Consider the following 14330-nt stretch of genomic DNA (forward strand, 5'->3'; position numbering starts at 1 on the left):
CCAGTAAGATACGTAGATCACAATTACGGCACTTAGGTTCACTTTACACCTCATTTACGGCTCCACACCTCACTCATGGCTTAATACCTCATTCATGGTTCCACACGCATTTCTCCACATCTCACTCCTGGTTCCACACCTCACTCACAGTCCCACACTTTGCTAACAATCCCACCTCTACAGTTCCACACCTCACTCACAGTCCCACACCCCGCTCACAGTCCCCCACCCCAGTCACAATCCCACACCCCACTCACAGTCTCACACCCCACTCACAGTCCCACACCCCACCCACAGTCCCACACCCCACTCACAGTCTCACACCCCACTCACAGTCCCACACCTAACTCCACACTCCACACAAAACAATACGCCTTTTTCTGTATCACGTATCAGTCTGTAATTCCATCTTGAGTTTCCTACATTCAGTTATATCTTTTTTAACCTTAGTATAATATTTTGGTGTGGGCCAGAAAAAAAGAAAAAAAGAAATAAGACGGACTGGTTTCTCCCTCCCCTCCCCGCTCACCTTACACCAATTTCATACACATACACACTCACCTTATACACACCTCGTACCCACGTTAAACACACACCTAATACTCATCTTCTACACAACTTAGACTCACCTTATATACTCCTTATATTCATCACCATTACCATTGCCATCACCATTACCATTTCCATCATCACTGTTACCATTTCCATCACCATTACCACTGCCATCCCCATTACCATTGCCATCACCATTACCATTTCCATCATCACTGTTACCATTGTCATCACCATTATCATTGCCATCACCATTACCATTGCCATCACCATTATCATTGCCATCACCATTGCCACTGCCATCCCCATTACCATTGCCATCACCATTACCATTTCCATCATCACCATTAACATCTCCATTATCACTGCCATCCCTATTATCATTTCCATCATCATCACCATTACCATCGCCATCACCATTACCATTGCCATCCCTATTACCATTTCCATCTTCATCACCATTACCATTGCCATCACCATTACTACTGCCATCCCTATTACCATTTCCATCTTCATCACCATTACCATTTCCATCCCCATTACCATTGCCATCCCCATTACCATTGCCATCCCCATTACCACTGCCATCCCTATCACCATTACCATTGCCACCATCATTACCACTGCCATCACCATTACCACTGTCATCACCATTACCACTGCCATCACCATTACCATTGCCATCACCATTACCATTGCCATCACCATTACCATTACCATTGCCATTACCATAACCATTTCCATTGCCATCCCCATTATCATATCCATCCCCATTACCATTCCCATCACCAGTACCATTGCCATCATCATCTTCACCATTACCATTATCATTGCCATCCCCAATACCATTGCCATCACCATAACCGTTGCCAGCATCATTACCGTTACCATTGCCATCACCATTACCATTACCATCATCATTACCATCACCATTACCATTGCTATCATTATCACCATCACCATTACCATTGTCATTGCTATCATTATCATCATCACCATTACCATCACCATTACCACTGCCATCACCACTACTATTACTGTTATGATCACTATTATCATCACCATTACCATTACTATCATTATTACCATCAGCAGTACCATCACCATTACCATCACCATTGTCATCACCATTACCATCACCATCATCATTACCATTACCATCTCCATTGCCATTATCATTATCATTACTGTCATTATTACCAGCAGCATTACCATCAAAATCATCACCATCACTGTATCTTTTTATCATCGGTTACCACATCATCAGCAGTACCATCACAATTGCCATTACCATATCATCACCATTACAAGCATCACTGTCATCAAAATACCATAACCACACTATCACCTATTCATCACAGTGCTATTACAATTACCACTCCCTAACTACTGTCTCCCCCTCATCCTCAATATTACCCTTACACCCTTACAGTCACCCTCACATCCTTACACACATTCCCACACTGTCACAACCTTCCTAATATCGTCACACCCATCCCAGCACCAACACAGACACCCTCACACACACCCTGAAACACGCCACACATCCTCACATACACACTTTCACATACGCTCTCACACCATTACACATACACCCTTCCTAACATCGTCACACACACACACACACACACACACACAGTCACCTGTCTCACCTTCAGCATCAGTGTTCAGAAGTAACGCCACCATAGTCACTGCTACACACTTCACCACCAACCCCATGTATGCTCTAGATCTCTTCCCTCCTTTCTTGCTGTCTTGCTCTCTTGCCATTGTGTGTGTGTGTGTGTGTGTGTGTGTGTGTGTGTGTGTGTGTGCTTTATGCAAAAACAGAATAATCTAATCCCGAGATCCTTCAACACTTCTCCCTTCCAAAGAATGATGAAAGTTCGTGCGTGTCTGTTGGTCTCTGTGTGTGAGTGTATCTGTTTGTGCGTCTGCTTGTGTGTGTGCACCTGTCTGCGTCTATATTTGCCTCTGTTTGTGTGTGTGTGTGTGGTGTGTGCGTCTGTCTGTATCTGTATGTGGGCGTGCGTATGGGTGTCTAAATAAGAAACTATATCGTCACCCACAACGACACCCACAACACGTCCACTGCCAGACCCACAACCCCGAGACTGAGGCCAGAGATTATCAGCCTCCATGGGATTTCGCTCTATCACTCCGGATATCCTGTCCACGTATCCCACTGCGACACGGCTCGGCTTTTACGTTTTGTACTTGCCTTCTCATTAAGGATTCTATTCAGCATTGGATAGACTTTTGAACTGGAGGGGTTAGGTACAGCCATTGTAAACCCGCTGGTACAAGAAGCTTTCCCAAAGTTGAGTAAAAATGTCTAGTTGCAGCAAGAGTAGATAAAAAAAGGGGTCTTATCCAAAACAAGAAGCAGTAACAGTGGTCGTAGTAGTAGTAGTAGTAGTAGTAGTAGTGGTAACAGTAGTAGTAGTAGTAGTAGTAGTAGTAGTGGTAACAGTAGTAGTAGTAGTAGTAATAGTAGTTGCAACCACAGGCTCTGATAAGCATGATCCCGGTGGACTGCAGATCGAGGCTGTCCCTCCGCAGTCCATCATCCTCATTTTGGGGGATAGGGAGGGGACTGAGGAAAGTTTTAATGACCGGGGAGCTCCATCATCCTGGTCGTATCGGTGCCCTCACGTGAAGGCGCCCCTCTCCAGCAGCAGGGAGGTATTCACGGACGACCTTAACGCCTTCGGCCTGGGGATGTCGTTTAAATGTCATGCTTATTGTCTCCACTGTAGCAGGAGGGGTTGGGTATAGCCTTCATTAACACCTTTGCGAGAAACCCTATACTGAACACAATAGCCTGGAGAATGCACGAAAATAATTTCATAAAACGTCATCGCAGTGAGGCAGTTAATCAATATCAAAACAGACAACTCTCCATTACGAAAATCTAACATTGCGGATCCTTGTATTCTGTCATAGTTTTCGTTTCAAATATCCACTCTAGTTTAGCTGTTAAGTGTTTGGCAGCTGTGTAAGTGAAGCTAGAGACGTGAGCCAGCAATCTTATACACAACTTAAACACTAGAAATTTTAATGAATATGGGAGCCTGACCATAACCTGCAACAGAATATACACAATGACTCGTTGACCGCCCTCCTTGTGTGTTGCTGGTGTGGGGAGCGCAGACATTTTGGCCGTTTCATAGTATTAACTGTAGTAGTAGTAGTAGTAGTAGTAGTAGTAGTAGTATTTGTTTTTGTTGTAGCTTCAGGTTCATCTGAAACTTGAACACAGTGGACTGCAGGTTTAAGTTGCCCCCCGCTTGCAATCCACCATCCTCCTTTAGGGGATAGGGAGGGAGTTTAGGAACGTTTGTATAACAGGGCAGCTCCATAGCCCAGTTGTGTAAGTGCCACCACATAAGGCGTCCCTCTCCATCACCTGTTTAGTGATATTATTAATCAGTCATGCACTCAATGGAGGTAAATAATAGGCACCATCTGAATAAAAAGGGTAATGGGAAGTAGGATATGATACAGGGTAGGCAGTGGTAACGCTGACTGAGCCATTTCCGCAAATAAAAAGGGCAATGGGAAGCTGAACATAATGCAGGGTAGGCAATGCAGCCCCGTAGCCAACTTCTCGAGAGGGGATGAGGTCGTTCCTGTTGAATCTGGACTTGCATAGCAGCTGACTGGTCAAAGGTCTGCTGCATGCTTGCCATGGGGGTCTGGGTGAATGCATAAGCGACGTTGAGAAGCAGCACAAAACTTCTGAACAACAGACAGTGACTCTTGTTGCACTGATATTGAAAAGCAGACAGTGAGAAAGTGAACCTTTAGGCAAGTGGGGGGGGGGGGCGTCCGACCCTCTCGACCCCTCCTCCCCCCTGACTACGGGCCTGCAATGGTAACGCTGACTGAGCCGTTCCCGCAACACACGAGATTTGGGACGCTTGATAAAATTATAGACCATCCTGTTTAGAGTCGTAATCTGGTTGGCTTTAAAGATTTAGTAACGTCTCCTTTCCTCGATGTATTTTGCATATCATATTTTTATATAATTTACAGTGCGTTTACTCTGACAAATATTCCTAATTCATTTCAGCGCAGTTGATTTCCAAGTTCAGTTAGATTAGAGGGTTGATCTGACTAGTAACCAAGAAGACTCATTCGTAACTCATAGCCGAGGTTCATCGAAATTCATGCCAGAACGACTCAGTATTCAAGTTGTAAGAGTGGGCAGGTTCCGTCAGATGAAAATAAACGAGCTATAGTATGTGATGCAAACCATGTCGATATTTAAAACTCAATAAAGAACACACCAGAAAATGTCAAGGTGTACTATGCAGAATAAATCACAGAGGAGATGTATTACGAAATATCCAGAGCCAAGAAGTATACGGTCCTCACAGCCATATTCTCACTCGCATAGATTCCGTAGCACTTCCTCCCTAGCGATTTTATTTGTATATTACGCCTTCATATTATCTTACATGACAATTATTTATTTATTCATTTATTTTTCAGATGGACACTGACGTACCTTCAACAGATTTTAAAAGAAAAGGAAGAGGTGGTGGGGAGCCTTCTAACCCCTTCAGCCCGAGGATATAATTTTCGTTTGATTTATCCATTTTAAAAAGTCTCCTGGCGATTTGATTCAGCTCAGGATGGACTGATCAAACTGGACGACGTAGATGCAGCCTTGAGTAACCCCTCCAATACTCCAGGACTTTCGAAAATTGCATAAAATCCTCTGGTAACAACAATAAACAAACGAACAAATAGAGCAAGTAAATAGTCTCTATTTATCTATCTATCTATTGCCAGACGCCTCAATCCCGTTCGGGGTGGCCACAAACAAGTCGCCTCCACGTAGCTCTGTCCCCCGCCATTTCACTGCCCCGCTCCCAACTCAGACCCCCCTCTCTCATATACCTCTCCACCCCATCCCTCCATCTCATCCTCGGCCTCCCCCTCCCTCTTCCCCCCTCCACCTCACTCACATACAATCTCTTCGCCAGTCTGTCACCCTCCATCCTCTCCACATGGCCAAACCACCTCAGTGTGTTCCTCCTAACGCTTCCTATCACATCCACATCCACACCACAACGCTCCTTTATATCCTCATTTGTCAGCCTGTCTCTCCATGTGACTCCACTTTAATATTATGGGCCTTTGAACGACATTTTCCTTCGTATAGTGGAATTCGAGACACTTCTTCCATAGCGATTTATTTTGCATATTACACCTTCATGTTCTCTGGCTTTATTTTATTTTATTTTATTTTTTTTTTAGGTCTTATTGATATTGACGTGTTTGCACCAGTAACATGCAAGACGGGCGCTGGAGGGGGACGCTTTCGTGTGCTGGCAGATATAACCATGCAGCTCCAGTGCACGGTTATATACATGTACCTCAGCTTCCTCCCTATCCCTCGAAAGGAGAAAGGTGGACTGCAGGTGGAGGGCAACTTTAGCCTGCAGTCCACTGTGTTCACATTTCAGTTGAACCTGTGGCCACATCTACTACATGCACGAGGATGAGGATATGTAGACGTAACAAAGTATATCGCTGAGAAATCGTCAATATTTTGTTCTGGTACTGACGGACGATTTTGTACAGCTTAGGAGGGGTGATTCAGTCTTCTTGGGGCCATATTCTAAGGGACACATAAGATTTCGTAACACCTCTTTCTTAATTATTTATTTTGCACATTACACCTTAACATTCAATTCTTTTATTTAAGTCGCTTTAATAGTCACAGTTTCCATCAATAACGTACAAGATGCTGCTGAGTAATAATGTATCAAATAAATAGCTAAAGAGGCGGTGTTACGAAATATCCCCTGCTTGTTAAAATGCTACCACATTAACAGACGATGACAGAATTCTTAACCAATTCTTTCGTGCTGCCGCTACACGATTGACCCGTTCAGATAAAGGATGTAACCTGTATCTTAATTCCACCATACGATTCTATTCAGCCCTCCATGGAAAGACACCTAATTATGCTTTTCTATTCCAACTTGGCCTAAAATTGTCACCTTTCCTCCTTGATGCGAGTTGTAACAATAGATTAACACTAGAACATAATGCTAGTCACAAACAAGTGCTAGGTAAGGATGTAGAGCCAGAGTACTGCGTTTTTCTGCCACCGAGCTAAGTGAAATGAGTTGCAGAAGGAAGAAAATCTGGGCCAAGTCAGCGCCAAAACAGTGTATTGAAGAGGTTGATGAAGGCTGTATCCAACCCCTCCTGTTAGAAAAATTTATCCTAAGCTGGGTAAAGGCATCTCGATAAAGCACGGATATGAAAAAAAAGAAGAAAAAGAAATATGAACTGAAGGGGTTACTTTCGACTGGGCCTCGCGTCATCGAAAAAATCATATCCGCGTTTTTGTCGTCCAAGCTGACGGATCGGATTCGAAGCCATATTCGGTGATACCAAGCTGCCCCGTTTTTGCCGGCCAAAGTGATACGAAGCCGGCCCAAGCATTTGTCATCGAAACCAAGACCGTCTTCGTATCTCACCCAAGCGCGGTCGGGAGCAGTCTTGGTGTAGCTTGGAGAGAGTGAGATTGACCAGCAAGGACACGTAAATGATAAACATCATGAAATTAGCACGATGTACATAAACTTACAATGCAGGTGGCTAATATTAATGACATATAGAGCCACTTCAGCACAAATAACGGCTACGTATAAGTTGCATATTCGTCAGAAGGTCATCTTCGGCGAACCCATCTGTTTACTTTGCGCTCATGTGTAATTTTTCGGTTCTAAGTATCCTGGATTGTTTTTGCGGACAGAAACCAAGCGCCCCAAGACACGCTTCGAATCCCAAGCTCCAGCTTGGACGACAAAAACACATATAAACTATGTACATAACCCTCAAACAACACACACACACACACACACACACACACACACACACTATTATGTTCATGTTACCGTACCACCAGACAGATAAATTTTGTAAGTACACTGCGAACATAAATACTGATCCACTCCATAACGATAGACAGAGAACAGTGAGCAATGAATTTCGGAACTCGGTGGCGTCATCTTCGGAACAAAACAAAACTTTCATAATGTTATTTAAGTTTCATAATTCAGTACTAAAAACTGCAGCCATGTTTTTGTCCGGAAGTTGAATATCTTCTTGTTTATGTGAATATGAATGTGTATGTGTGTGTGTGTGTGTGTGTGTGTGTGTGTGTGTGTGTGTGTGTGTGTGTGTTTTATGAAGGTAAGGGAGAGTTATGTAGAAGACTGTTGCTAGTTGAAATGAGTTATTGAAATACTAAATTCAGCCAAGTTTCTTTCGCTCCAGCTAGACATTAAAAACAAATCCGTGGTCAGATGTGTCAAAGCCTCATCCCATTATTGTTGTAGTGACAGTTGTAATGGACGCTGTGAGAAATGGGTGGAGGCATCAGCGTATGAGAGGTTAAGGCTAGATGTTTTCAGCTTAGAAGGTGACTGGTGAACAGGCAGAAGGACAGAGCCCTTGGGAACACAGTTACTGCCAGCTAGAACACCAGCCCTGTATAGAATGACTGGAGTGAATATAATCTGAGGTGAACGCACAGGACAAGGAACAAAAACCGCGTTAGGGCAGCTTGGAAATTACAATTGGTGGTAAATTCTGCTGAAGGCCTTTGAGATGTCTAGCGCAACAGTAAAGTTCTCATCGTTATTCCGGAAAGGGGATAGCCAAGAGTCAGAGGAAAGAAGGCATATCATGAGTGAAGCGTCCCTAACCGAACCCATGATGGTGATTAGATGGGCTTTGAGAAGAAGGATGCCTCCAAATCTTTCTGATGAGGATATGCTCAGACTTCAGAACTGTAAAATCAATTGGAAAACGGAGGGTTGGAAATGGCCTCTCTTCTCCGGGTCGGGTTTAATGAGAACAAGCTTCGGTCAAGAAGTATATGTTGATCCTGTATATAAAAGGCTGAAGAGTCTGTCTGGGCAGGGCCTCAGTATGGAAGTACAGATCTCGGGGACAACAGATAAATCGCCGTCAGGACCATATGTCTTATCTGTACAAAAATACATCTTTTGATAACACCTTTTTGGTCAGGAATGAAGAAAAAAAGATTGAGGGGGAAGTTGATGAAGGAATATCATCGTAATATTTCAAAGCAGTGTACATAAATGTGTGAATGTACCTGTATATTGTTAATGTATAAGCTTGTGAATGTTCACTAATATTTTCTTGCTTGAGTGCTTAATGTGTGGATATGAATGTGACTGAATGTTCATCACCGTAATAGATCAAGACAAGATATGTAAATGTATGAATGTATATAATTAAATATTTTAAGTGTGTGGATGTTCATAAATGTTTGCCTGTTTGAGTGCTTAATATGTGTATGTGTATGAGTGAATGTTAATGTAGGTAAATATGTGCATCTACCCGCCCTGTTGACACACTCAGTATGATTCACAGGATACAACACACGTCACACACAACACACCACACTTCATAGGTCAAAGGTGTAATATGCCACTCCAAACACACACGCACCAGTGCTACTACTGCTACTGTTATCATCATCATCATCATCATCATCATCATAATAATAATAATTATTACCACCACCACCACCACCACCACCACTACCACCACCACCACCACTACCCCCCACCCCCCAGTATTACTACTACTGGCGGTAGTGGTTGATGGTGGTAGGCTGTGGCATCCATCACTCACTCACTCGATACAGTTCTGCCTACTACTTCTTCCCCCACCTTTGCTATTCTTTTTCTGTGCCTATCCTCCTCTTTTCCTATTTCTTCCATCCTACTCTTCTTTCTACTACAGGTGATTATAAAATGAATGATAAGCCTAATGATTTCCTGTAACCCAGGAAACCATTTGTAACAACGGGTAATTACCATAATATTATAATCACATAAAGGGGTGACGTGGAGCCTATAATGTGCCCCTGTTGACTTCGTTGAGGGACACAAATGTGACGTCCATTCGAGAACCAAGCCTTCACACTCTTTCCTGCGCCAGGCTGCCGCGGGGCACTGTCCGCTGCAAGGGAACATCAACTCACCGCACGGGATGGCCCTGCAGGGGCGACTGATTGCTTACGCTTGATGGATCTGCTCGACCAGACAGACCGGGGTTACTCAACAGCATTAACAATTACTGGTACTATTATTACCACCACCACCACCACCACCACCACTTTTACAACTATACCAGAGCACAGAAACTCTCTCCGGCTCACGGAATCGCTGTCGCCGAAAATAATGGCTCAGAACGACATGAGAGAAATCAACGGACAACAGGGGAACCGCATGGAAAAAAAAAAAAAGCAAAAAATGGGAAAAGAGTCAGAAAGACTAGCGGCCATTCATGGCCTGCATCTTACAAAAAGCCAGTGTAGAAGAGTTGAGGTGGCACAGGGGGTCGGGGCATCAACTTGGCTGACATCTTTACGTATCAAGGGGCAAAGCATCTATTTTAACAGAAGAGAAGCTATAGACGTGGTAGCCCTGATAAATTGTTGGCCAATTGGACACCTACCTCAACATTGTACCTGTGACACCACCTTTGGTGCAAATCAAGCAATGGTCTGCAGGAAGGGAAGCTTTGTGTGCATCTGGCCAAAGTTTGTAACCGAAGAACATGAAGTTTTGCTCATTAATAGATGTTCACTCCGGCCACGTCGTGAGGAGGGTGGAATCAAAGAGGGTGACCACTCACTGGGGAAGGGACGACCCCCGTGGATCCTAGCAAAGTCATTACGCACGGCCATAGTTTTTAACCGAGGAACCTTACACACAGTATCCTTCTGTATGTTGCTGATGCAGACTATGTCGATATTAAAGCATTATAAACAAAACAAAAGAGAATGTTAAGATGTAACACGCTCAATAGATCGGTTAGGAAGATGTGCTACGAAGCCTCCTCTGCAACTTAGAACAGAGCACAAAAGCAGGAAACACAGTGACAAAAGTGCTCTGTGTAAAAGTATATCCATCCACTTGTCACTCTGTCCCTTAGCTTATCATCAGGTAAAAAAAAAGGGGAGGGGGTCATTTCCCTCTTGTAACTGAAATTTTGAACTGTGGGAAGACCAAGCGACAAGAGAATTTATTTTTAGACTCGCCTCTCTTGTTCTTATAAGTAAATAATAGCTCATGGTAAAATTCCTTTCGTAACTAAGACGTACAAAATGAAGTCATGGATTTAGTGCTCTTCTTGTCTCGCCTGTTGTACTGTCACCTCTGCGATCCAGACTTTTACATGGTCAAAAGGGGCAGAAATCAAGTCACTATTGATGACCATTGTGTGCTGGAACGGTCGGGAACTCAGATTGACGGAGACTCTCTCCCACTAGCGGCCTCCTCGGTTGCGTTTATTACATTTCAAGTGGTTAAGAGTGGTAGCATGCCAAAATGACGGGGCCAGTCTCCAACTAGGCCAACCCAAGCCCAACCTTCGCAATTTCCCCCCAAAATGCTTCTAAGGTTGCACATTAACAAACTACTAGGTAAGCTCTATACCACCAGTTCTCAAGAGTTATACAAATAATAAAGTTCGAGTGGGAGGAAATGTGTATTAACAAAACCCAAAGAAAGGTGGAAATCTTCTCCTCTCTCTGCCCACCATGTCATCCCTACAATAAGTATTATTTTGAGCAGAACCTGTGTGTCTGTAGTGTCATGTGTTATTCTGTTATTACTTGAGATGCCTAGTGTTGTAACTCATGTTTCTTTATTATGAGACTTTCTTGATCATGTGAAGGGATTACTTGCATTGGGGAGAATAGTTATTCATTATACATATTAAATCCTAGCGAGTTCAAGTGTGGAGGTCGAAGTCCCAGTGAGTGAGTCAAGGTCCCAGTGCGTGAATCAAGGTCCCAGTGTGGAAGTCAAGGTCGGGAGTGGCAGAGGACTGGACCAGTGAACTATGTGCTCAGAGGGACGATTACGAAGAAACATACTGGACTGGGATAAAGGAGCTAAGTTTTCTCCTTGCCTTAACTGGCTGGGAACATGGAGTCAGGTAAGCCCTTCCAGGTCTCTCCAGACTGTACCTGCGTATTTACCTTTTCTACAAGTACCTATGAGTTGTAATTTTGGGCTCATTAACAGGGTTGAGTAGTTGTTTAGGGTATGCCCAGCTATTTTGACGAGGAAAATGCATTTTGGGGGGGAAATTGAGAAGGCTGGGCTTGGGTTGGCCGAGCTGGAGACTGGCCCCGTCATTTTGCCATGCTACCACTCTTAACCACTTGAAATGTAATAAACGCAACCGAAGAGGCCGCTAGTGGGAGTGAGTCTCCGTCAATCTGAGTTCCCGACCGTTCCAGCACACAATGGTCATCAATAAGGACTTGATTTCTGCCCCTTTTGACCATGTAAAAGTCTGGATCGCAGAGGTGACAGTACACTGTAAAACCAAATCTGACTGACGAGAGGGAAATCGATCGTAAATATGCTTGAAAATTCTATCCCTGGACTGAGATGCACAGGCAAATAGATCCAAGATTTGTTTTTGAAGGAAGCACAAGGAAAGGGCAATACAGAATCTTTTCGTGTTCTACGCTCAGTACCTTTGTGACTTTGATTTATTACACCAGGAAGAATAACAAACAAGGGAATATGCTGCACTGGCTATCCCTTGCTCTTCCTGCGACAAAAAGGTGTATCATACGCCTGTTTGTGAATCCCACCTCGTCGTACTCAACGTGCCACTGGGGGTTTCGTAGCAACTCTTCCTTTGTGATTTGTTTCTGCATTTTACAGCTTGGATATCTCTTGTGTGTAACTAATATCTTTTTAATAAAGGCATCCTTGGCATCCGTAACTTTCAAGTGGATAACGTGGAGTATTATGCGGAGTAAATCGCTAAGTAAAGACTGTTACAAAATCTTCAGTCACTTACAATACGACCCTTGTAATTGAGCTGTATTCTTGCTGACATTGTAGGTTTCGTAACACCTCTTCCTCCGCGACCTATATTCCATAATGCACCTGTATGTTGTTTATATGTTTAATGAAACAAAAACATTTGGGGGCCGAATGCTAATCGTCCGCCAAAATATGTTGTTGGCTAAGGTTACAAGCTGCCTACAAACCAAATTTGAAGAAAAACTGCAAAGCTCTACGGAATTCAGCCATCGCGTTTCACAAAAAGCCAATCCATATTAAAAAATATATGGCAACTGGCATTCGGTCGTCTCTGATAAAATCTCACCACATCCACGTAGTTGCTGTTTCCCGGATGTTTGGTGAAAAATTCGTCCACATTTTTTCCAGATACTTTGGCAAAACACACACACACACACACACACACACACACACACACACACACACACACACACACACACACACACACACACACACACACACACACACACACACACACACACAAACTATATCCCTTCGCCTTGCTAAATGCGGGCGATAACTCACTCGTGGTCGGGACAATTTGAGTATTCTTTTACAGCTAACGCTGGGCCATGTGATGTCAGATGACAGTGAGCCATAAGAGCCTGGAATCTTTTTTTTTTTTTTTTTTTAATGAAAGGAAGAAGGAACCAAAGGCCAGAAGCCCGCAAATTGTTCTCTCCAAGATCAAACAAAAACAATAATACAGAGTCAAGGTCGAAATCCGTTTATATCGAGATGCATGGACACACTGCGTTTGAATGACTGGAGATTACAGGCAGCAGGAAATACAGACGAAGGAGACAGTTTCAGTGCTGAGATGTTGTATTTATACATGAAGGACTAGGAGTAACGGTTAACTCTTGCATTAGAGAGTTAGACAGAAAAGGGATGAGAATTGTTTGCTAGACGGGTACTTCGCGCCCGCCATAGTGCTGGAGGGATGCATGCACACAATTCAGAAGAGCAGTGACCATTGAAGTAGCGATAGAAAAGAGATAAAGATGCAACAGTGCGGCGAAGAGACTGCGGTTGAAGGGAGCCAGTAAGAGGAGGAGAGTTAATGAGATGAAAAACCTTTGACTCCACCTTGTTGAGAGGGGTTGTATGTGGGGAGCCTCCCCACACATAAGAGTTGTACTCTACACGGGGGTGAATAAAACCAGCGAATAAAGTCAACAACTGTGCAGGGGTAAAGAAGGCACGGAGTCAGCATAGCACACCTAATCTCTTGGAAGTAGATTTTATAAGGGGGGTAATATGTTCTTACCAAGATAAATCCCGAGAGAATGCACTCCAAGTACGTTTAAAAATGATCCAGGATTGAGCTGAAGTTACACCTTCAAGACGATGACGTATTTCTTAGTTTATTTTTACTACCACCAGGTGATTTATCATCATTATCATCAACATCATCAACTGGACCTCCTTTCCCACCCTAAGGCAGGGTGAGGAGTAGCAATGTCCAGACAGCCCAAATTTGCCCAATCCAATGGGCCACGCTTCCATTCACTCATCATTCATGCCCCTGGAATCCTACCTCTATCGGATACGCCAAAAACATTCACCATGTTTTGTAGCTTCACATTTATCAACCTTTCAAATATCATCTGAATTTGCTTCTAACTTCACTTCCTTTTATTACAATTGTGTCACTCAACCCTCACACTTCATTTCAACCTCATCTCATTTTTACTGCTCCTTCCAGGTTTCCTTTATCCAGAGTAGCCTGCTGACCTGACGCACTGACAACCATCCTAAACACCTTAAGATCCATCAACAAAGAGAAAGCATAAAAATGGGAGAACTACCAACAGCATACCCAGTGAATGGCTTGGAATCCTGACCACCTCATAAGCACAACGATACAGCACAAACTCT

At 43.6% G+C, this 14330-nt stretch overlaps 1 protein-coding gene across 1 annotated transcript in view; it reads right to left on the reverse strand.

Annotated features, from left to right (window-relative positions):
- Nucleotides 1–2307, reverse strand: part of LOC145392091 (uncharacterized) — a 29187-nt gene extending 26880 nt beyond the window's left edge. Inside the window, exon 1 of the mRNA XM_080266546.1 lies at nt 2205–2307. Coding sequence (XP_080122672.1) covers nt 2205–2213 — 9 coding nt within the window. The 5' untranslated portion in view covers nt 2214–2307. The remainder of the gene's footprint in view (nt 1–2204) is intronic.
- Nucleotides 2308–14330: the final 12023 nt, after the last annotated feature.

The sequence above is a fragment of the Coenobita brevimanus genome, chromosome 21, assembly GCF_032717465.1.
Source record: "Coenobita brevimanus isolate Jiangsu-jjx chromosome 21, ASM3271746v2, whole genome shotgun sequence".
Taxonomy (NCBI): domain Eukaryota; kingdom Metazoa; phylum Arthropoda; class Malacostraca; order Decapoda; family Coenobitidae; genus Coenobita; species Coenobita brevimanus.